Source organism: Scyliorhinus torazame, chromosome 3 (assembly GCF_047496885.1).
Source record: "Scyliorhinus torazame isolate Kashiwa2021f chromosome 3, sScyTor2.1, whole genome shotgun sequence".
Classification (NCBI taxonomy): domain Eukaryota; kingdom Metazoa; phylum Chordata; class Chondrichthyes; order Carcharhiniformes; family Scyliorhinidae; genus Scyliorhinus; species Scyliorhinus torazame.
In genome coordinates this window covers 285,782,301-285,807,767 of record NC_092709.1, presented here as the reverse complement: position 1 = coordinate 285,807,767, position 25,467 = coordinate 285,782,301, and the positions used below count along the sequence as shown (strand labels likewise).

The following is a 25,467-nucleotide window of genomic DNA, read 5'->3' as shown; positions in this document are numbered from 1 at the left end:
ATACGAGACTGTTAAATAAGTTAAGAGCCCATGGTGTTAAGGATAAGATCCTGGCATGGATAGAGGATTGGCTGACTGGCAGAAGGGAGAGAGTGGGGATAAAGGGGTCTTTTTCAGGATGGCAGCCGGTGACTAGTGGTGTGCCTCAGGGGTCGGTGCTGCGACCACAACATTTCACAATATACATTAATGATCTGGAAGAAGGTACTGAAGGCACTGTTGCTACATTTGTAGATGATACAAAGATCTGTAGAGTGACAGGTAGTATTAAGGAAGCAAGGGGGCTACAGAAAGTTTTGGACAGGCTAGGTGAGTGGGCAATGAAGTGACAGATGAAATACAATGTGGAAAAGTGAGAGATTATGCACTTTGGAAGGAGGAATTTAGGCATAGACTATTTTCTAAATGGGGAAATGCTGAGGAAATCAGAAGCACAAAGGGACTTGCGAGTCCTTGTTCACGATTCTCTTAAGGTTAACGTGCAGGTTCAGTCGGCAGTTAGGAAGGCAAATGCAATGTTAGCATTCATGTCGAGAGGGCTAGAATACAAGACCAGGGATGTACTTCTGAGGCTGTATAAGGCTCAGGGTCAGACCCCATTTGGAGTATTGTGAGCAGTTTTGGGCCCCGTATGCAGGGAAGGATGTGCTGGCCTTGGAAAGGGTCTAAGGGAGGTTCACAAGAATGATCCCTGGAATGAACAGCTATGAGGAACAGAGGAGGATTCTGGTTCTGCACTCGTTGAAGTTTAGGAGGTTGAGGCAGGATCTTATTGAAACTTACAGGATACTGCGAGGCCTGGATAGCATGGACGTGGAGAGGATGTTTCCACTTGTAGGAAAAACTAGAACCAGAGGACGCCATCTCAGACTAAAGGGATGATCCTTTAAAACAGAGATGAGGAGGAATTTCTTCAGCCAGAGGGTGGTGAATCTGTGGAACTCATTGCCGCAGAAGGCTGTGGAGGCCAAATCACTGAGTGTCTTTAAGACAGAGATAGCTAGGTTCTTGATTATTAAGGGGATCAGGGGAGAGGGCAGGAGATTGGGAAGGAGAAAAATATCACCCATGATCGAATGGCAGAGCACACTCGATGGGTCGAGTGGCCTAATTCTGCTCCTATGTCTTGTGGTCTTATGTAGAATGTCTAGTCCATAAAGGGTTAATGTAATATCATAATCGACTACTAGGTGGAGCTGGGGAGCAGACCTATAAAAATGAATGCCTCTCAGGCTTCTGGGAGAGTGTGTAGAGAAGGAGAGTAGGTTAGAGTGAAAAGGAGCAAAGGAGAGTACATTTTAAGATCGCGTGCATGAGAGTGATAGCAAAGTGTAGATTGTAGTTTAGTTAGAATATTGTTTGCTTTTGGAAAGTGTTCGAACTGTATAATAAATAGTGTAATAAATCTAACTTTGTTATTTGACTAGCTTTTTGTGGTTTTAGTGTGCACTACGAATCCATCCTGATTATAAGCAACACAAAGAACACCACAGTTATCACTATTAAAATGCAATTACAATGGTTAGTTACCTTTTTTGTCCCCCGTTAGAACCCAGATTTTAATATCTCCTCTTTTAAGGGTTTCAATTGCATCGGAAACACCATCCTGCAGTTTATCTTCTATAGCAGTTGCTCCAAGAAGCTGGAATAGATTACAAGTATGAACGTAATATCATAGATTATCATAGAATTTACAGTGCAGAAGGAGACCATTCGGCCCATCAAGTCTGCACTGGCTCTTGGAAAGAGCACCCTACCCAAGTCCACACCTCCACCCTATCTCCATAACCCAGTAACCCCATCCAACACTAAGGGCAATTTTGGACATGAAGGGCAATTTATCATGGCCAATCCACCTAACCTGCACATCTTTGGACTGTGGGAGGAAACCGGAGCACCCGGAGGAAACCCACGCACACACGGGGAGGATGTGCAGACTCTGCACAGACAGTGACCCAAGCCGGAATCGAACCTGGGACCCTGGAGCTGTGAAGCAATTGTGCTATCCACAATGCTACCGTGCTGCTGTTGGAAAAGAAAGGAGGAAAAATATAAAGACCCTTAAATTGCACAACAGGATCCAGCACACAAGTGTTAAGACATAGTATCACATTGATGTTGACTGAAATAGTTCGCATCTGTCTGATTGATTGTCACATGTACTGACGTACAGTGAAAAGTAGTTTTCTATGGCCAACGGAATGTACACATTAGACAAAAAGAATAATCGACAACGTACATCGACAAATACTGATTGGTTACAGTGCGAAACAAGGACCAAACAAAGCAAATACATGATCATTTCTTCAAGCTCCATCAGGTCCCTCCCATGTTACGTTATCACACCCATGAGCATACACTTCTATTCCTTTCTCCAACATGTACCAATATTAAATGCACCAATGCTAGTTACTTCAAATATAACTTCCACATTCTATTCACACTCCGGGTTAAGAGGTTCCCCCTGAATTTTAATAGTGGATTTAATAGTGATCATCTCATAATTGGGGACTTAGAAAATTCTAAGCACTCCCATTTCAATGGACATGTTCACCCAGAAGAAACAAAAAGGATAACTGAAGTGGCTCACAAGCGAGTAAAAACACCACAAAAGGAGATACTTTCATGGGGTGAAAATAGAAAGCCGTTTAACCCTTCCACCGCTCATTTTCTGAATGAGGGGACACAAACAGAGATACAAGCACTGACAGCATGTCATTACCAATCAGATTGTGCTGACTAATGGCATGAATGAGAAATGAAGCCACAATAAACCGTTCTCATTCTTCAGGTTCAAGGGCACACAGAGCTACATTTTGGGACTTCTGGTGGTGGCCATGGAGTGAGTGGTCGCACATTAGGCAGTTCCCACTCGAGTGGCTTTTGTAGACCTGTTCCCCACTTGCTGGGTGGATGTTTTGGTGAAAAAAGGTGTACAAGGTGACGGAAGAAAGTTAAACTCCACTGGTGGGCTCGTGGATGATCCTTGGATCAGAAATGGGTCGAGAAGAAGGGAGCAATTGGAGCAAGAGATTTTTTGTGCGCCACGGGTCAAAATGACGGAAGGTAAAGTGTCAGCCCTGCCTGCTCAGTGGTCAATGGAGCAGCTAGTGGATTTCTTAAACAAGAAGTTCAGCCTGCAGAGGAGGGAAGCCCAGGAAGATCTATCCAAGGCAATGGATCTATTAAAAGGGGTAATTGATTGTGTGGAACAGAGGCTGGAATCCCAGGGCCAGGCCATACAGAAGGTAGAGGAGGCATTGAGGCAGAGACTGGAATTATAGGGGAGACCCAGAAGCAATTAAAAAGACCTGGAGAATCGCTTCTTGCACAAAATGTAAGAACTGCAGGGATGCCTGAAGGCATTGAGGGAACAGGCACTGGCTCGTATGTAGCTAAGATGCTGGAGAAGGGGATGCTGATGGGGGGGTGGGGCCTTAGAGCACGCCCTGGAGGTCGACCGGGCGCAGAGGGCGCTGATGAGGAGGCCGCAGGCGAATGGGCCGCTGAGGGAGATGGTGGTGCGTCTCCACCGTTTCCATGATGAGGAAGAGATATTGGGGTGGGCAAGACAGATGAAGTGGTGCACCTTGGGAAGGCAACAAGCTTGCAAACCAGGACCTGGCTAACAGGAGAGCCGGGTTCAATCGTGTGAAGGCTGCCCTCTTCAAAAACGGGTTGACGTTCACTATGTTGTACCAGGCCCGCCTCTGGGTGACTTTTTGGGACACCAGAGGAGGCAATGGAGTTTTTAAAGAGACAATGGACTGGCAGGTGAAGGAGGACATTGAACTGTGGAGGAGATCTTTGCTTTTTCTGTCTTTTTTCTTTCCGTTTGTTGGTTGTTTGAGAACTTTTCTCCTTTGAGGACAGGTGTGGGCCGTGCACAGGAATGCCCGCTAACCACGTTCAGATGTTTTGGTGGCGGGATGTTTGGGGAGCGCCGAGGATGAGTGCACCCTTTTCTTGTTCCATTGTTGTTTGTGTTATAGAGGTATATGGGCGAGGGGGGGGGGGGGGGGGGGGAGGGGGGGGGGGTTAGAAAGAGAGGAGAATTCTTTTTTTTATTTTTTTGAATATGTTTATTCAAAATTTTTCCAACAAAAATTTTCAACCAATTTAACGCCCCCCCCCGGTAACAGAAAAGAAAAAGAGAAAAGAACAGAACAGAACATAAACATATCAATCAAACATAATACAGAGCTTATACAATGGGTTTCTCCCGCACATATTAACCCTCCCATATGTTTTTTTTTTTTTTACAAGTACCCCTAGGAAAACCCCCTCCCCCGCCCACCCAAATACCCCCCCCCCCTTGGGTTGCTGCTGCTGACGACTCATTCTAACACTCCGCGATATAGTCTAGGAACGGTTGCCACCGCCTGAAGAACACCTGCGCAGACCCTTTCAAGGCAAACTTTATCAAGAGAGGAGAATTCATGAGGTGTAGGAAGCTCAGGTACCTTGGGTAGGGGCTGCCAGGCTAGCTGGGTGGGCTTGTTAGTGGGGGGGGGCAGGTGGTTAGCGGAGTAGGGGGGGGGGCTGACAAAGGTGTGGTTGCTATGGCGCAGGAAGAATAGGAGGGGTGATGGTGGGCATCCGATGGTGGGCCTGGAGGGTCGCGTGACACGGGCCGGGGGCTGGCCCAAGAAGGGATATGCTTGATTGGCTGGGGGGGGGGGTCTCCTTCACCGGGGTGGCCACCGATGAGGTCTGGCCCGCGATTGGGGCCCACCGATCAGCCGGCTGGCCTCTTCCCCCCGGGCCTACTTCCTGTTGACGCCGGCCCCTGAACACCGACCCCATGTTGGGGGGGGGGGGGCATGACCAGGTTGATCACATGGAATGCGAGAGGGCTGAATGGGCCAGTCAAGTGGTTGCGTGTTCGTGTGCACTTGAGGAGTTTGAAGGTGGACGTGGCCTTTTTGCAAGAAACACACTTGAAGAGCGGGGAACAGACTCGGCTAAGGAAAGGGTGGGTATGGCAAGTCTTTCATTCGGGATTAGACGTGAAACGTGTGGATGGTGGTTTTGGTAAATAAACTGGTGGCATTGAAGGCAGGGTAACATTGTGGCAGATTCGGTTGCTGGTGGTGGTTGTCGACTCTGGGTACTCGGCGATCGTGGTTTCAGATTAGGCTAGGATGAACAGGTTCTTTGGGGGGGGGGGGGGGGTAGAGGGCAGGTGTGGGCCGTGCATGGGAATGCCCGCTAACCACGTTCAGATGTTTTGGGCATGTCTGAAACTGAAGGTGCTTTGGCAGGGGGTCGCGGACATAATGTCCAAGGGGTTGAGTGTGAAGGTGGCCCCGAGTCCAGAAGTGGCGATATTTGGAGTGTCGGATGACCCAGGAATCCAGGAGTGGCGAGAGAGGATGATGTTCTGGCCTTTGCCTCCCTGATAGCCCGAAGACTGATTTTGCTGGACTGGATAGACTCGGAGCCCCAGAAACCGGGGGTGTGGGTGAGTGACCTGGCAGAGTTCCTAAAGTTGGAGAAAATCATATTTGTCTTGTTGGGTTTGCCCGGAGGTGTTTGTATTTACTGTTCATACAAATGCCTGAATAAAAATATTTTCTTTAAAAGAGCTACATTTTTGAACCTGTGCACAGGATGCCATCTAATCGAGCCTTATTTGCACCATTAATAGGGCCAATATGATCAGAAGAGTCGACATGTGCTTTCAAAACAACAATAAATAAGCATTTATAGCACGGCATGGTGACACAGTGGTTAGCACTGCAGCCTCACCGCTCCAGGTTCCCGGGTTCAATTCCGGCCTTGCGTGATCGTCTGTGTAGAGATTGCACTTTCTCCCAGTGTCTGCGTGGGTTTCCTCTCGGTGCTCCAGTTTCCTCCCACAGTCCAAAGATGTGTGGGATTGGCCATGCTGAATTGCCCCTCAAGTGTCCAAAAGGTTCGGTGGGGGGTTACTGGGTTACAGGGATAGTGTGGAGGTGTGGACTTAAATAGGGTGCTCCTTCCAAGGGCCGGTGCAGATTCGATGGGCCAAATGGCCTCCTTCTGCACTGTAAATTCTATGATTTGTAAAGTTTGAAACGGAACAAAACTTGGTGGAATTGCAAAAAATTCCCCATCATACTCCAGATTATAGGTTCATCCTATAAAATATTCTCTGTAGAGTGTAGCCTATCGTGACTTCGAGAATTTTGAATAGAATCATAGCATCCTTGAACCATATGGAATATTTAAATAAGAGCATGAGAACAAAGCTTAAACAGAAAAATAATGCAGCAAAACTGAGCTCCTATAATGTTACGAAACATATCAAGCCAGACAGAAGAATTAGTTTGAATGACAGAACAATCAAAGCATTACTGATCAAATGCTGTCCAATAGATAAAAGGACGATATTAAAAAATTGTACACACCAGCAAATTTGTCTCAATTTCTTCATAGACGCTACTGCGTGCTTCATCGCGGTTGTTTGTAGCAACGCTGGCTGCTTTATATTTTCTATTCCACTCCTCAAACTCTGCTTCATTAATATCCTTGTACGATAGGCACAGAGTTCTGAGTGTTTCATCTGCAAAATCCTGTGAAACACAGACACGCCTTCATTTTCTGTCAAACAGTTTTACTTCAAACTCCAATGCTCCTGATCTCGAGTGGAAGAGAAGGGCGAGAAAATTCTTGGACTTCGGCAAAAAATGTTCCGATATAATCCAACAGGAGACAGGTTGTCCCTTTCCTGAGGCTGGAATTTTCTGGCCTCCCCATAGTGGGTTTTCCCTTGGCAACTCGCCTTGACCTCCAGTCCCACCGAAATGGTCAAAGGTGTTGCTCGCCGATCACACCACCAGGGAATCTGCCACGCTGACCCTTCTTTTGGCCTACAAATCCTGCCGCTGCTTTACCTTCGTGTATGTACATTGTAGCAAATCTCATTGCAATGACAGTTTTGCATCTCTTGATAAATAATAAAATTACACCACACTGGGCTAAGAAATTTTGAACTTTCTTGAACAGTCATTTTCTCTATAATGTGACAAGCTATCCGTATCCTTTCCCCTCCCCCTGCACAGCAAGTGGATGGCTCAACCGCCAACAGAATAGAATGGCAGTTAATTTTTTTTAAAGACAGAGGTTTGCTGGAGTGGAGACAGCAGAAAGGCATATAATCCTTTAATCTTCCCTAGGTATGGGGGAGATGTACTACGAGTCACTGCCTGCCATTCAGGAAAAGACCTACTCTTTGTTTCCTGTCCGGCAAACAGTTTTCTAGCCATCTCAATACACTGCTCCCAATCCCATTTTGGGGACTCTTGGGAGGTGCCAAAGGATTGGTGAGTGGCTCCTTCTTGTTCAAGAAAGAAAGGAATTACCTTACAATCAGTGGTGAGTCAGGTTTTCGAAACAATAAATCTGGGAGGAGGGGACCAACTGACTACTTGGAAACATTTGAATTACTTATGGAGAGCCAGCGGAGATTTGAAAAAGGCAGATTTGTGCTCGACTAATCTATTCAATTTTTTTGTTGATGTAATAGAGAAGGTTGATGGAGGAAAATGTGGTGGATGTTGTCTATGTGGATTTTAAGAAAACTTTGAAAAAGTATAACAGAATAGGCTTGTGAACAAAATTGTCAGCGTGGATAAAATATTGGCTTAACAACAGAAAGACGCGAGTCGTGTTAAAAGGTTGTTTTCAGGCTGGAGGACGTTACATAGTAGGGCTCCCAGAATGGTCAGCCCTAGGCTCACTGATTTTTATTTGATTCAATGTAAATGACTTGAATATTGGAACACAGTAAAATTTGTCAATGGTACCAAACTTGGAGATGGAACAGAGTGTGGCTGACATGAATAGACTACAACAGGACATAAAATATGCTAGCGGAATGAGTAGACATGTGATACATGGAATTTTATACAGGGAAGTGTGAGATTATGCATTTTGACAGGAGAGGTAAGGGAGAGGAAATATAATTTAATGGCACAGTTTTAAAGTGTATGCAGGATCAGAGAGACCTGGTAGTTCAAGTGCATAAACATTTGAAGGTAGCAGGACATGTTGAGAGAGCAATTAACAAAGCATATGAGACCCTGGGTTTCATAAATAAAAGAACAGAGTACAAAAGCAGGGAAGTTATGCAGAACCTTTTTTTAAAAGTCAAGTAAGGCTTCAATTGGAGTATTGCATTCAGTTCTGGTCACTCTGCTTTAGGAATGATACAAGTGTAGTAGCTAGCCCTTTTAACGGATATTCGCGGAGGCAGAGGTCATGTGACCTGCGAGTCCCATCCAGGATGGGAGCTAGGAATTTACTGGGACATGTTGGGACTTTTACCAGCAGTTGGACCCTAGAGCGGAGTATGGAAAGGCCATCTAAAAGCACTCTGAAATAGTGGTTTATTGTTGGAATAAAATATTGTTTCTTATAAGTTAACTGGTGGAGCTAACTCGAGGTTATTACAGCAACGTCCTCAAGGGCAAGCAGAGGAGATCTGGTTCCAGGGATGAGGAATTTTAGCTATAATGTGAGGTTGGAGAAACTGGGGCAAACATGGTAGAGGTGCGATTTGATCGGATGTACCAAATGATGACGAGTGTAGATAAGACAAAGAAAAACTGTTTCTTTTACCTGCTGATGGCACAAGGACGAAGAGACACAGATTTGGACAAGAGATGCAGGGGGTTAGTAGATGTGGGGAATACATTTTTTACAGAGCAAGTGGTAGCGATCTGCTATTTGTTACCTACAAGGCATGGAAGCTGAGACAATCAATGATTTCAAGGAAATTGGATGATCACTTTAAGGAAATAGAATTGTGGGGCTTTGGACATATAGAATGGTGGAATGGGATTGATCGGATTTCTACAGAAAGTCAGCATGGACTCGATGCACTGCATGACTTCTAGCACCCAAATGACACGGAGCACCTTTGTCTAGGGGGGAATCAGTTGGCAGAGCTGCTAATTCATGTTCCCACACCAGGGCAGGGATCACAATGTCTGAACATCGCCATTCAGACATGACTTCAGTTACATCTTAGTTCAAGTCAGCATACCTCCACGATGTAACTGAAAGGATATGCTGAATCCTCGATGAACCCATCCTATTAGGGACAGGTTGAATGGCTGTTCATTAACCCTTTGGGTGAAGTGATTAACATACTAATCCCCTTCACAATCTCAGCGGGTCTGACAGCATCTGTGGAGAGAAAAGGGAGCTGACTCTTTGTCAAAGCTTTGTCATCCAGACTCTAAACGGAAGCTCTCTTCTCTCTCCACAGATGCTGTCAGACCTGCAGAGATCATTCAGTAGTTTGTTTTTGTTCCAGATTCTGCAGTAATTTACTTTTATATAATAATCTCCTTCTTGTCCCAACAGCACCAACATGTAATCGCAAGACTAATTTTAAACCAGCATGAAATTACAAACCAAAACAGAAAATGCTACAAAATACATTGGGTCATAACTTCCTTGGGATCAGTGTCGGATTGCCATTCTTTTACTTGCGCAAAATTTCTTCCCCATGTCTTACCCGACCTTCCGATTCAGGCCAGGTGAGATCCAGGCAGCGCAGCTATCTCCAAAGCCTAGTGCCACAATGCAGGAGAGTTGAATTGAAGGAGGACTCACCCCCTTTTTTAAAGCACTAGCTGCCGCATGCCAGGCAAGTTCAAGTCCAATTAAATTGACAGGCAGGGAAAAGTAAGTGCCTAAGGTAAATGGATAGGGTTTGGGGGGTGGGAGGGGTAAATGGATAGGATTTTGGGGGGGGGGGGGGGGGGGGGGGGGTGTAGCTGGGGAATTGGGTTCTGCCACATTGGGAATGGTGCTGCACCGCCGGAATCATCCGAAGTTTGCGATTTAAATCCCATTTTCAGATGGTTCCTCGTGCAGGGCAATTGCCATGTGGATGGCCGCACTTCTGGTCCATTGCTGTGCAAACCCCAACCATTAAACCTCCAAGAGGGGTTCCCTCGCGCATCTTTGGGAGAACCCCTTCAATTTGACTGTTGGGAGCTCAGACGTCATGGCCTATTATTATACCCAGATCCCTTCCATGCAAAAATAATCAAAGATCCTAAACCACAATAAAAAGAAAACAGCATCATTTCTGAAATCTTAAACAGCCTTGCAACTTTAAGCTAATGATAGTTGGATCCGGAAGAAAAATCAGGGCTGTATTTGTGGTCATGAGAATAGAAATACATGTAACAAAAAGACCAGGAGCAGTAGCAGGTCTCTCCCTCACCTTTAAAGCTTCATCAGTGGACTCGGAATTTGGACTATTGGGATCTAATCTCTCGTAGATCACTGTATCAGCACCTTTACAATACAGTTTGATTTTGCCCTCTGGTGATCTCACTGAAAACATAAAAATAATGCTAATAGTTTAGAACTCTCCTTTAAGCAAAACAAAAATGTAACCAAGTTATAATGCTGTTAATCAATTGAACATAAGTGACCAACATTTCAATTTGAATTGGTATGCCTAAGGCACACCTGTGCTTCCTATCTACAAGAGGTGTTATGACAGCTCATTTTTGTTTCACACTCCGTCTACAAGTATTGAAAGTCTTCATCTAAGGGAGAGGGTGGAGCTGCCGTGGGGGAGTGAGTTCTGCTATCTGCAGGTTAGGGACTTTGCACAAAAGGTCTGGAGGGGGTTCCCTAGGTTGCCGGGATACACCCTGCTGTTTCTGGATCTGGAAGGGGAGGGAAGAACTGGGGATAGATACAAGTGGCTGGGGGAAGCAGGGAGGCGAGCGGGTGGTGAGGATCAAGGAGAAATGGGAAACGGAGTTGGGAGGGGAGGTCAATTGGGGAACATGGGAGTGCAACACTGCGTAGGGTAAATGGGACCTCCTCTTGTGCAAGGGTGAGCCTTATACAGTTTAAGGTGGTGCACAGGGTGCATGTGACTCGGGCGAGAATGAGTAGGTTCTTCCAGGGGGTAGATGAGTGAGAGTGGTGTGGGCGCTCATGTTTTGGGATTGCGAAAAATTGGGAAGATTCTGGCCGTGAGTGTTCACAGTCTTAGCCAGGATAGTGGAGGAGAAGGTGGACCCGGACCCTTTGGTGGCGATATTCTGGGTTTCAGAGAAGCTGGTGCTCATGGAGAGGAGGAAGGCCGATGTCGTGGCCTTCACCTCTCTGATTGCACGGCGCCAAATTTTGCTGGAGTGGCAGTCGACATCGCCACTGGGGGTAGCAGCTTGGTTGGGTGACCTGTTCGACTTTGCGGTTGGAGAAGATAAAGTATGAGTTAAGGGGCTCTGCAGAGGGGTTTTAGAAAAGATGGGGGGTGTTTGTGACCGTGTTTGAAGAGCTGTTCGTCGGGGGGGGGGGGGGGGGGGGAGGGGGGAGAAGATTTGTACAGACTGTATAGTTGAAGTATGTTTCCCTGGGTGTTTATTTGTTGTAACCTGTTTAGATACCTGTTTGTAATAAAATACATTTTTAAAAGTATTGAAAGTCTTCAGCATAGAACTTTGCAAATGTCACATTTACTTCCTGTAATACTTTCCTCAAACATACTTTTGTCAATATTCCGCGCTATAAAAATATGGTGCTGGATTTTCCGACCCGCCACATTTCTGTTTCAGCATGCCGGCGGGATGCTCCGTTATGCCGGCTGGTCAATGGGGTTTCCCATTGTGGGGCAGCCCCACGCCATCGGGAAACCCCCGGGCCTCCGGCAAAACGGAAAATCCTGACGGCAGAGAATCCAGCCCATGATTCCTCCAAACTGCAATAATCGAAAAAAACAATTCTGCCAGGAGAATATTAAAGCATTTGCATGTGGTACGCACTTACTGCAAGTATCAGATTTAGTTCCATTTAGATTTCAGATGTCACAAATTTAAACTGCATGATTCATTGGGAACATTCATTGGGAACAATACTGCAATTTACAAAGTTAGAGAGTGTCCATTACTTAAACTCCTTCTGTTTCACAGACGAAAGCATGGCTTTGAATTGGAAGATTTCCTCAGTGCACTAAATGGTGCAAAAACTGTGTTTTTCACAAATAGATTTTCAATTGTTACAGAGCACAGATGGGCACGGAATTTAGTGCCCACTGCCTCGATGGTGGGTCTGGAGGTGGGGGCCATTTCAATGGGCGGGTGGAGACCACACCAGGTGGCTTCCCACCTCCACCCAATTAAGCCCAAAGTGGGAAGGCTCATGGACCACCTTCATTCCCATACACTAATTAATACCCAATTAAGGGTCTCATTGCTGTGGTTGGGATAGTTGCTTGTTCAAAGGCTGACAAAGTCAGATTGAGGGACCCAGCATCCAGCCAGTGAACCTTTCCCTGCAAACCCCATCCTGCTTTAGGGAAGTCCATATTAAATAAATCGTAATAAATTATGTTCAATTATCAAGGAATCAATTAACTCAATATGATATCATACTGGGAGAGTCTTTCAGGTGCTTTCTTATTGGACACGTGATGAATTTCACAATGCCTGGGGCCAAAGTAGAGTTACGTTTTATGGTTTTACCACAGGACAAATGTTGAAGAGAATCATAGGTGAAGTTTTATGGCTTGATTAGAGGATACATGAGATATCTCTTGTAATTTAATTCTGAAAGTAAATGCTGCAGGAAAGCTTTAGAGGTTAGGTTTGAGGATGACATTTATGCTGTTTTTCTCTCAAAGCCTATTGTGAGATTTAAAATAGCTTTAGGTCTTAAACTACAGTTCTGTCTCTTAAATCGTATTAGCTTTTTAAACTTAAAAGGTGCTTTGAAGAGAAATAGCCACTTTCCTTCAAAAGCATACAGCAGATTTTGTGCATTACTGCACAGGTGCTGGTTTAGCACACTAGACTAAATAGCTGGCTTGTAATGCAGAAAAAGGCAGCAGCGCAGGTTCAATTCCCGTACCAGCCTCCCCAAATAGGTGCCGGAATGTGGCGGCTAGGCGTTTTTCACTGTAACTTCATTGAAGCCTACTTGTGACAATAAGCTATTATTATAATTGTTATTACTTTGGTTTTTATTTAGTTGAGGGAGCAATAGACATATTACAAAACACCATGTTCTATTCATACATCATATGGTCATGAGAAATAAAAGTCTCAAGAGCTAAGTAACCACAACACCATTACAGAAACTGATAATAAAAGCCGGGGCAGGCCCAATGCTGGCCAGTTAAGAGCCTGATGGGCAATTAATTCTGGCAGGTTTTCCCCAACAGAGGTGATTCTCCAGATGTTGGTGAGATTTCCATCACGATCATAGAAGTGTCACCCAGTGTTTCCCACTAGTTTGGTCAGGCAAGTTACTCGACAACCCACATAATCTAATCACATTCAAACGTTCCTTCCATGGTTCTTTCCCAATCAGCCAATGTCTTTGCAGCTTGTTGCTCAAGCTTCTGCTGAAACACCATTTTACAGCCCGGTTATCTACCAGCTTTAACTTGGTTTTTTCTACTCCTGCTTTTCCCATCCAGTGACTTTGCCTGAACTTCTCAGACTTAATGCTCCATTTCTCAACCACCTTTCTACAACTGCCCAGCCTCATCTGCTACTCTCCCAACCTATCAACAATATTGATCAAGAGGGGCTTTTGGAAACATTTGCAAAACCTAAAAGTTGATCATCCACCAGGACCTGATGAGATGCATCCATGGATGCTGACAGAAGACAGGAAATTACTAAGACAATGGCCCAAATCTTCCATTCCTCCTTAGATATGGGGCAGGATTCTCAGTAAGTGTTGATGCCGACGCAGAATTTGTGGGGTTCCACAACAGCAAAAATGGTGCCTCACCTGGACGGATTCCATTCCTGTTAAGGAGCTAGCACCTGCGCCAAGTGGAACACAATCCATGAGAAACAGTGCCGGATTCACCAGTTTAGTGATTGATACTCAGGAGGCTGCCCAGCTGCAGCTGCATATACACACTTCACTCCCCACACACACCATCCCAGCCAACAAGGTGGCAGCGAGGAGAGCAGCCCCAAGGTTTACAGATGCCGAGCTGGAGACCCTCCCAGATGCGGTGGAGGAGAGGAGGATGTCCCTGCACCCTGGCCCGGGAAGGGGTTGCCAGCTGCCGCCGTTTGCCGTGCCTGGGCGTAGGTGGCAGAGGCGGTCAGCACCGTGGCCAGCATTGCCACAAAAAAAACTGCACAACCTCCTCATGGTGGCCAGGGAGAGTAGGCAACACTGAACCCCGGACACCAATTCCCCTCCCACACAGCTGTGACCCTACCCGCACCTCGAGGACGGGCGAACCGCCACCCTGCACCACATGCCAGCACTCATTTAAAAAAAAAAAAAATTTTAGAACACCAAATTATTTTTTTTTCCAATTAAGGGCCAATCCACCTAACCTGCACATCTTTGGGTTGTGGGGTTGAAACCCATGCAGCCATGGGGAGAATGTGCAAACTCCTCGCAGCCAATGACCCAGGGCCGGGATTCAAATCCAGGTCCTCAGCGCCATAGTCCCAGTGCTTAACCACTGCACCATGTGCCGCCCCATGCTGGCACTCATACCGTGCGCCATGGCCAGGTGCTCTGGCTACTGAGGGCTCCAGCTACCCACCACCTGGTCTGCATGCCGGACTGTCCAATGCTATTATTTTCTGTCTTGCCTCCCCCTCTCCCCCTCCCCTCAGCAGAAGGTCACGCATAACCGCCGGGTGCAGAAGACAGGAGGGGGACCTGCGGCCCCTCACTGTGGCAGAGCAGAGGACCCTGGGCATGGTTGGTGGCCTCGAGGAAACGGACGTCGGCCGCGGGCGAGGAAATGAGACCCTGCAGAGTTGCGGTTCCCCGTGACACGTGGGTCAACCCCCACCAACACCATCTGCACCCCCACAAAAACGGCACCCCCACCCTTACCCTACAACACCCCCCCCACCCTCACCATCCCCCGGCCCGTGGTCTAATCTTGCGTCCTGTCTTATAGGAGCTGCTGGAGTTGGGGCGGGTCCATCCGACATCCCCCACCCCCAGCCACTGCCACTGCCGGAGCCCCATGAGCCAAGCAGTGATGAGAGCAGCTTGGATGACAGCCCTCCGCCCCAGACTCAGGAGACCCCGGAACTCATGTCGGAGGATGATAGTGATTTTCCGTCACAGCTGTCTCTAACATCCTCCACCATCGAGACACTAACCTCGGTTAGGCACTTTAGTGACGAGGCTCCTGGGACACCATCTAGTGCGCCCCACACAGGTGACCTGGTACAGCAGATGGAGGTAGGAAGACCCGAGGAGGTGGACAGTCAGAGGGCAGGCTGATCCCATGGACGAGGTGCCGTCTAGATGGGTTTGAGGCTTCTGGAACGGACAGTGTGTGAGGGGTGGGCTGGTTGGGTAGCCAGAGGAGGGGAGGGAGGGAAGAAATGGGTGGACATTGTGGGTGGCCCGGGCTTCCCAACCATCCCCACCACCATTACCCCAGGGATTCAATGGGACCGTGTGATGGAAAGGGCAGCTCGCATGCAGCGATTACCAGGTGGACGGTGGAAGGTGCTACCCTGGGCAGGAGTCAGAAGTTGGCGTATGATGCAGAGCACCGGAGCTCAATCGCAGAGTGGGTTATCGTCATCTCCGTCCCATGGACTAGATCCAGTGTTACTGCCAACCCAGGTCCCACACCCTGTGTTGCGGCAGCTATTTATCACACGAGGGTGTCTCTGTGTCCTTGGCCAGTTCCCCGCCCCCCCCTCCCCCCACCTAGTTGGTGAAGCTGGTGGTGATCAGAGCATCCCATGCACGTTGGTCCTCTGCAGTGGATAACGAGTCACCCAGGTGCCAGCTGATGATCACATATCAGCTTCACATTCGTCAAATGGAATCCCTTTCGGTTAGTGTAGAGCGGCCTGTCATCTGTAGGTGCTCGTAGGGGACATGCATCCTGTCGATCACCCCCTGGACCTGGGGCATCGCACGATGTCGGCGAATCCCGCCACCCAGGCATCCTGGTGGGCTGTGTTAAGATGGAAATGGATGTGTAGAGCCGCTGGGGCACAGAGAGCCTCCATGATGGCGTGGATGCACCTGTGCGCCGAGGTCGGAGAGATCCCGGACAGGTCCCCTGGAAATACCCCGTGGCGTAAAATTTCAGGTACAACATTTCTAGTTTGGTGGGGAGAGTGAAGGCTGATCTGACAAGGTGGGATGGTCTCCCGCTGTCACTGGCGGGTCGGGAACAGGCGGTTAAAATGAACGTGTTGCCGCAATTTCGGTAAATATTTCAATGCCTGCCGATTTTCCTGCCAAAGGCTTTTTTCAGAGAGATTGAGGGAAGGATTACTTCGTTCATATGGGGAGGGAAGGTGGCCAGAGTTAGAAAGATGCTGCTACAGAGAGGAAGTCAGGCAGGGGGTTTGGGTCTCCCGATCCTGATGTATTACTACTGGGCGGCGAATGTGCAGCAGATGAGGAGCTGGGTCAGAGGGGTTGATTCCCAATGGGTCAGAATGAAGGAGAGTTTGTGCAGGGGGTCGGGATTGAAAGCACTAGCAACAGCGCCGCTCCCAATAGCCCCGGGGAAGTACTCAGGGAGTCCGGGAATAATAGCTTCATTGAGAATTTGGAGGCAGTTCCACCAACACTTCAGGTTGGGGGCAGGGCCAAGGAAAATGCCGATTCGGGGGAACCACAGATTTTAGCCAGGGAGGTGGGATGGAAATTTTCGGAAATGAGAGGAGAAGGGGATTAAGACACTAAAAGATTTGTTTCTTAGGGGTCGGCTTGCAGGAGCTGGAAGCGAAGTATGGGCTGGAGCAGGGGGAAATGTTTAGATGCATGCAGGTTCGAGATTTTGCCAGAAAAGAGATAAAGAGCTTCCCAGTGGAGCCGGCCTCCACATTGCTGGAGGAGGATCTGACGACAGGGGGACTGGAGAAGGGGGTAGTGTCAGCGTTTTATGGAGCTATTTTGGAAGAGGAGAAGGCACCACTGGAAGGGATCAAAGCAAAGTGGGAGGAAGAGTTGGGAGAGGATATGGAGGAGGGGTTCTGGTGTGAGGTGCTCCGGAGAGTAAATGTCTCCACCTCGTGCACGAGGTTGGGGCCGATACAGCTGAAGGTGGTATATAGAGTACACCTCACGAGGGCGAGGATGAGCCGATTCTTTGAAGGAGTAGAAGATGTGTGTGAATGTTTTTTTGGGGGGGGGGGGGGGGAGAATTACTGGAAGGAGGTTTTTAAGGGTAATTTCTAAAGTGGTGCAGGGAAACTGGACCCAGGCCCCCGGGAGGCCGTATTCGGGGTGTCGGACAAGCCAGGGTTGGAAACGGGTGCGGAGGCAGATGTTGTAGCCTTTGCCTCGTTGATCGCCCCAAGATGGATCCTGATAGGTTGGAGAGCAACCTCTCTACCCTGTGCCCTGGCGTGGCGGGGGACCTGTTGGAATTCTTGACTCTTGAGAAGGTTAAGTTTGAACTGAGGGGAAGGATGGAGGAGTTCTACAATTCATGGGCATTCTTCATTATGCACTTTCAAGAACTGGATAACATCGAACATTAGTTGGGGCGTGTGGGTGCGAGTGTTGGGGGGATGGGGTCTGTGTGTGTTAATGGCGGCTATGGGTAATCTCTAATTCCTTTTTGTCATTTGTTTTTTTTTAAACAAACATTTTATTGAGGTATTTTTGGTACAATAGCAACAACAAAATAAACAATGTACATGAAACTATAAACAGTGCAAAAGCAGTCACCCCCCCTTACAGGTCCCACCTTTATTAACCCCCTACTCCAAGCTAAACTAACCTCCCTCCCGCTGATGATGAATTTCCGCTAAGAAGTCGACGGACGGTTGCCATCTCGGGCGAACCCTAATAGTGACCCTCTCAAGGCGAACTTGATTTTCGCCAAACAGAGAAAGCTAGCCATGGCCGATAGCCAGGGTCTCCGACTTCGGGGGCTATGAGGTCCCTCCAAGCTTCTAGTATACGTCTCCGAGTTACCAGGGAAGCAAAGGCCAGAACATCTGCCTCTTTCTACTCCTGGATTCCCGGGTCTTCCGACACCCCGAAAATCGCCACCTCTGGACTCAGTGCCACCCTTGTTTTTAACACCGTGGACATGACGTCCGCAAACCCCTGCCAGAATCCCCTAAGCTTCAGACATGCCCAGACCATGTGGACATGGTTCGCTGGTCCTGCCGCACATTTTGCGCACCTGTTCTCCACCCCAAAGAATCTGCTCATCCGGGCCACTGTCATGTGAGCCCGGTGAACAACCTTGAATTGTATCAGGCTCAGCCTGGCACATGTGGCGGACGCGTTGACTCTGCTCAACGCGTCTGCCCATAGACCATCCCCCATCTCTCCTTCCAGCTCCTCCTCCCACTTGCGCTTCAACTCCTCGGTCTGCGTCTCCTCTGACCCCATAAGTTCCTTGCAAATGTCAGAGATGCTCCCTTCTCCTACCCACCCTCTGGAAACTACCCTGTCCTGAATCCCCCTTAGTGGTAGGAGCGGGAAGGTTGACACCGGTTTACGTAGGAAGTCCCGCACCTGCAGATACCTGAATTTGTTTCCCCTCGCCAACCCAAACTTCCCCTCCAGCGCCCTCATACTCGGAAAGCTCCTTTCTATAAACATATCCCCCATCCTCTCAAACCCTGGTCTCCGCCATATCCGGAACCCCCCATCCATTCTTCCCGGGGCAAACCAGTGATTATTACAGATTGGGGACCAGACCGATGCTCCCTCTGCTCCCACATGTCTCCTCCATTGCCCCCAGACTCTCAGGGCCGCCACCACCACGGGGCTGATGGAGTACCGTGCCGGCAGGAACGTCAGAGGCGCAGTTACCAACGCCCCAGACGGGTGCCCTTGCATGAAGCCGTCCCATGCCGACCCCTCCCCCACCACCCATTTCCTGATCATGGCTATATTCGCCGCCCAGTAATAGTTACTAAAATTTGGCAGCGCCAGCCCGCCCTCTCCCGACTCCGCTCAAGCATTACCTCCCTTACTCGCGGGGTCGTGCCCGCCAGCGCCAGCGGGACCTATTCTCTAGGCCTTCCACTTTCTCCAGGAGCTTCTTCTGCTGGTCTCTCAGCATTCCCACCTCCAGCTCCACCGCAGTTTGATGTTCCTCCTGCTCAGCCAGCGCCTTCTCTACCTTCTGGATCGCCCGATCTTGGGCATCCAATCTAAGCTCCAGCCGCTCAATCGACTCTTATCGGGTCCAAGCAGACCCGTTTCTGATTAGCAAAGCCGTCCTGAATAACTTGCATCAGCTGCTCCGTTGACCGCTGGGTCGACAAACCAGAGGTCCGGTCCTCCGCCATGCTGTCTCCCGCTGCAGCTCCAGCCCAAGCCTTCTCTGTCTTTCTGTTTCTGCCTTTACAAGCACTTCTAGTCCTTCTCTCCATGCACCGATGTGGGAATTCAGTACATAATTGCCTCTGTCATCAGTTTTACAGTTCAAGTCCGGTAGAAAATCAGGGGAAAAGGTCCGAAAGTCATACCCGAGCGGGAGCCACCAAATGTGCGGCTTAGTCCTTCACAGCCACCACCGGAAGTACTTTTTGTCATTTGTTTGTGTGAACATGCGGGTTAATGTTTGGGGTTTGGTGGGAGGATGGGATCGTTGTTATTGATATGCGGATTGACATATTTGTTACTCATTATTGTTTATTGTTGGTGGGTGTAAATTTGGGAGAAAATGTGAAAAAGGAGAATAAAAAATATATATTTTTTGAAATTAACAGTTACATGGAAAAATGTGGGAAAATCAAGGGAAAACCAGCGCAGACTTATGTTTAATTGAATTTTCTGATGAGGTAGAGAGGGATGATGTGGTGTACAGTTGTCCAAAAGGTTATTGATCATGTGCCACATAACAGGCTTGAAGTTGAAGCCCATAGAATAAAATGAACAGTGGCAGCAATAATAAAAAGTTGAGTACTGCTGAAAAGAGTTGGAAGTTTTACATCTTGCACTCCTCAGGACAAAAGGCGGCCAAATTTCAAATGATGACAATTTATACTACTGCAGAAACGAGTGATTAGTTAGCAAGTCAACTCGAATTGGCCAAGGCATTGCCATAGACAAAGCAATTGGGAACAATAAGCTCCCCAACCTGCAGATAAGTAAAAAAAAGGCACATGACTTGAACATATTCCTTTTGTTTGCAGAGAACAAGTATGAATAAATGTCACTTCTAGTGAGTAAAATGAGCCTCATTACGAGTTTGACTGATTGTGTTAAATGAGTTGTTAGCGCACTCAGGGTCGTTCAGCAAGTGCTGGCTTCTGTTCTGGTGATAGATAGTACATGATGTTTTAAGCAGAATTTGTTGCTAAAGACAGTTTTCACATTTTAGGACATGGATGAACAGACGAGACAGCTTTAAAGTGGCAAATGTTTTTACTTACAAATGATGGACATCCGTTTCCTGTCGCTGTCGAAGTCTAAGATTGCGAGCACTTCATACGTTGTCTTTATGCCCAGTTCACTGATTGTAATGGTACTTTGCGTACGTGAAAGAAAGACAAACCCAAAATTCCTGGCTGCAGTAACGAGGGCCCCTTCATCTGGAGAGGCTGCTTGATATACAATTTGCCCTGTTCACAAATGAAGAGAAAATGTGATCCAACTGCAGGACAAAATTTGCAACAGCAAGTTTAAAAATCAATTCCCGTCTCAGTTCACTGATAAAGATCAAAGTAAGCAAGCTTGTCAGTTTGCCATCACTGTTCCAATAGCTGACAGGGAACCAAATCAAAAGCAGGATCGAACCTTGTGATCATTTTCTTTCCCTGATGGAGAAGTCTGCTTCCATGACGCATTTCTACAGAATGAACATTCGAACATTTTAGAGTGTGTTGAGGAAGCCCAAAGAAAATATATGGTCTACAGGCCAAAAATGCTATTCCTTTCTTGAAGAAAATATAGAATTTATGAAAGGAAATTTGATTGTGTAAGCAGTATATCCATCTCTCGTGCTTTATTACTTCTGAAAGCCATCAGAAGAGATACTTGATCATTGAAACGCTGCAGTGCAGAAGGCGGCCATTTGGTCCATTGAGCCTGTACCGACCATCTGAAAGAGTACCCTACCGAGGCCCCCGCCCTAACCCCGCAACCCCACCGAACCTGCACACCTTTGGACACTAAGGAGAAATTTAGCATGGCCAATCCAATCCACCTAACCTAACCTGCACATCTTTGGGTTGTGGGAGGAAACCAGAGCAGCCGAAGGAAACCCACGCAGATTTGGGGAGAATGTGCAAACTGCGCACAGTCACCCAAGGCTGGAATTGAACCCGGGTCTCTGGTGCTGTGAGGCAGCAGTGCTGTGCCACCATATTGCCATTTCCAATAGCCTTGATGAGACATTACTTTGGCATTTCTCACTGAGTCACTCCCATCTGAAATTTGCTTTGAAGTTTTGTCCAATATTAATGGTTCTGAAGATAGCTTTGCTGGTTACTATATCATATAGTGGATGCCCAAAATACCGTATAATCAAATGTGGAAGATTGCACAGTCATTGCATTTCAAATCAATTTAGTTAATTTGAAGCACTTGGAAGCATTCGGGGGGGGGGGGGCGGTTTAGGAGACTCTATAGGGATTATTGCACGATTTGACCATCATCACCGCAAGCAAGTTGCCACACTCTGATACTATCGGTAAGAGCATTGGACTGACGATGTTCCATCGGCATCTGACCAGCATGGGATCATGGGTTCCCCAACAGCAGTCTGGAATCCCCAGATACTTACTTCTTGCAAGGGCATAAACTTGGCAACAAAGCGGTGAAACAGGGATAGGTGCAATTATTTTAATTCAGCAAAAAGGTTCCAGTGGTGAAAAAATAAAATCGGCCACAACAATCAAAAGATACTATCGGTGCTTGATCTCTCAGTAAAGGGTGTATTTCAAAGCGTTGATACTAAACTAATTTCATATATGCGAAACATTACTGTTCTTCACTTACCATTATTTTCTTCGACCATCACAGTGTGACAGAGTGCAAGAAGTTTGAAGAATTCCCCAGCTACTGGATCTTTTCTTGAACGGATGAGTTGAGGCAAGTAATGGTCATAAAATTTGAGACTCCCATCAGCATAACTGTTCCAGCTGAAGTCCACAAGCTGCAGGAAACAAAAAGTATTTACGATATGAATTTTAGAAATTTTTAAGTGATCAACAATAAACTGCAGACAACAACAACTTTGGTCATTGCAATGTTTAACTAGTGAAAATTAGGGCTCACCAAGGACTGGACGTCAGATGAGCAGTTTGACAAGACATGGTGGAGGGGCTGGTGGAGATGTTGGACAATTCAACTTGCACATTACAAAGGATTTAAGGTACAGAACAGGCAAATCAGCCCAACCAGTTAATGCTCCACTTGAGACCCCTCTCGTCTAAATCTGCCATCGTAACCATCTATTCCCTTCTCCCATAATGGTTGTCCAGTTTTTATGTATCAAGATTTTTCACTTCAACCACTCCTCGCGATAGCGAATTTCACATTTTCACTATATTTTGGGCACAGATGTTTCTTCTGAATTTCCTATTCGATTTCTTGGTGACTGTCTTATATTGATGGTCTCTCATTAAGCTCTTACCCACAAGAGGACCGTTTACTCTGTATCCATGCTTTCAACATTTTCAAGACTTCTACTAGGTCAACCCTCAACCTTTTTCTTGCCCTTTTCCCGCCCAACACCAAGATAGAGACACAGATCGTCAATCATTTCCTGATACATAAACTCACACATTTTAGATATCATTTTTACAAATCCTCTCCTGTACCCTCTCCAGTGCCTCTATATCCTCATTATGATAGTGGCCAGAACTGTCCGCAGTACTCTAAATGCGGTTTAACCATAGTTCAAGACAGGAATAGCATATCTTACCTACTTTCCTCCGGATAGAAATAAAGTTTACTGCTAGTTTAGCTTTTTTTATGGCCATGCTAACCTGTAGCACAGCCCTCGGTGATGGATATATTTGTACTCAGAGATTTCTTCATTTCTTTACCCCCACCTGGGCTTGCACCTTCCAAGTCAGGCATGGAGGGAGTGACTCAACACCAGCCAGGGCTGAGGAGAGCCTGCCAGCTAGCAATGGAGAGGCGCGAGGCGCCGTGGTCAGGCAAAAGCCACGTGGTGTTGAGCCAGCTAGTCGGGGTCAGCAGTCATCGAGCAGTAAGGGGCAACAGGAAATAGGTAACGCAACCCCCAGGGCTGAGGAGAGCAGGTGAGCCAGCATCAGCGACTGGCTGGCTCACCACCTTGTGGCCTTCGGCCAGCCACAGCGCCTCGCACCTCTCCATTTCTGGCTGGCCTGCCCTCAACCCTGGCGGGGTTGAGTCGCCCCTGCTCCCCTCACTGCTTGGTGGCTGCTGACCAGCTGGCTCACCTTAGCATGCGGCTTTTGCCCTGCACCTCGCCTCACTGTTTCTGGCTGGCCTGCCCTCCCTCAGCACTGGGGATTGAGTCACTCCTCGCTTGCTCCACTCGCTGCTCGGCGGCTGCCTACTGGCTGGCTCACCTTGGCTCGTGACTTTTGCCTGGCACCTCACCTCAACTCGTTGTTGCTGATTGGCCTGTCCTCAGCCCTGGACCGAGAAACCTGATGGCTGCGCCTTTTGTCACAAAAGTAAAATACAAGATCTTCTGTCTCGGCCTCTCTTCCTCCTCGCCTAGTCGTCTCTCCGTCCTCACGCACGTGCCTCAATGTTCGGAGGAGTCTGTATTCCCCCTCGAAGGGGGACTTGCCAATCAGAGTCTGATGTCGCTCTTCATTGCCTGCTGAGCCTATCAGGCTCTGATTGGTGCCCACAAACACCAGACGGTGCTGATCCCATTCCATTGGTCGGGGCCCTGTGTCTAGGCACAGTGTGTTTCACTGTAAATCCACCTCTGAACATTGGTGGCTGTACCCAAGCTCTGGAAATCCCTCTTCAAAATCTCTTTACCCTTCCCTGCTGATGTCGCCTTCAAAAGACAAATTGTAACAATCAACTAAGTCTCATGCATTGGACCTCAGTTTACACTCAATGCTTAGGCATGTCCCAATGTCCTAGGGGGTGCTTTTGCTAACACTGTTGGGGAGGTTTTAAACTAATGTGGCAGGGGATGGGAACCAGATTAGGAAGTTAGAGGTCAGTAAAGAGGCAGCAACTAAAGCCAGTAAGGTACGAGATAATAAACTCAATGTGACTAAGGGGAAAGAGTAGACAGGGAAGAGATGATGAACGCAAAGGGACAGGTGGTCTGAGGAGCATGTGTTTCAATGCGAGAAGTGTAGCAGGTAAGGCAGATAAATTTAGGGCTTGGATTAATACCTGGTAATATGTTGTTATGGGTATTACTGAGACTTGGTTGAGGGAAGGGCAAGACTGGCAACTAAATATCCCAGGGTATAGACACTTAAGGAGGGATAGAGAGTGGAGGAGTTGCATCACTGGTCAGAGATGATATCACACTGTGATTAAGGAGGGCACGATGGAGGATTCGAGCACTGAGGCACTATGGGTAGAGCTAAGAAATAGGAAGGGTGCAGTAACATTGTTGGGCTTTACTACAGGCCTCCCAAAAGCGAGCGTGAAGTAGAGGTACAAATATGTAGACAGATTATAGAAAAATGTAGAAGCAATAGGGTGGTCGTGATGGGAGATTTTAACCTCCCCAACATTGAATGGGACTCATGTAGTGTTGGAGGCGTAGATGGAGCAGAATTTGTAAGGAGCATCCAGGAGAGTTTTTTTTTTTTTTTTTTTTTTTTTTTTAAGAGCAGTATGTAAATAGTCCAACTCGGGAGAGGGCCATACTGGACCTGGTATTGGGGAATGATCCCGGCCAGGTGGTTGAAGTTTCAGTCGGTGATTACTTTGGGAATAGCGATCACAATTCCGTAAGTTTTAGAATACTCATGGGCAAAGAAGAGAGTGGTCCTAAAGGAAGGTCCTAAAGATTGCTAAATTGGGGAAGGCCAAGTATAACAAAATTCGGCAGGAGCTAGGGAATGTTGATAGGGAGCAGCTGTTTAAAGGTAAATGCACATTTGAAATGTGGGAGTCTTTTAAGGAAAGGTTGATTAGAGTGCAGGACAGACATGTCCCTGTGAAAATGAGGGATAGAAATGGCAAGATTAGGGAACCATAGATGACGGGTGGAATTGTTAGACTAGCTAAGATGAAAAAGGAAGCATACATAAGATCTAGGAGACTTAAATCTGATGAAGCTTTGGAGGAATATCGGGAAAGTAGGACAAATCTCAAACACGCAATAAAGAGGGCTAAAAGGTGTCATAAAATATCTTTGGCTAAAAGGGTTAAGGAAAATCCCAAAGCCTTTTATTCGTATATAAGGAGCAAGAGGGTAACTAGAGAAAGGATTGGCCCACTCAAAGACAAAAGAGGGAATTTATGCGTGGAGTCAGAGGAAATGGGTGAGATTCTTAATGAGTACTTTGCATCGGTATTCACCAAGGAGAGGGACATGACGGATCTTTAAATAATCTAGGTCAAGTCGGCGTAAGGAAGGGG

At 47.4% G+C, this 25,467-nt stretch overlaps 1 protein-coding gene across 2 annotated transcripts in view; it reads right to left on the bottom strand.

The window, feature by feature from the left end:
* The window catches only part of atp8b1 (ATPase phospholipid transporting 8B1), a 213,145-nt gene that overhangs the window by 31,867 nt on the left and 155,811 nt on the right, over positions 1-25,467 (bottom strand). For both annotated transcript variants that reach the window (XM_072497355.1, XM_072497356.1), the window contains exons 15-19: positions 21,904-22,060; positions 20,337-20,525; positions 10,226-10,338; positions 6,393-6,557; positions 1,531-1,642 (exon numbers count right to left, since the gene is read on the bottom strand). In XM_072497355.1, the coding sequence (XP_072353456.1) occupies positions 1,531-1,642; positions 6,393-6,557; positions 10,226-10,338; positions 20,337-20,525; positions 21,904-22,060 (736 nt within the window). The remainder of the gene's footprint in view (positions 1-1,530; positions 1,643-6,392; positions 6,558-10,225; positions 10,339-20,336; positions 20,526-21,903; positions 22,061-25,467) is intronic.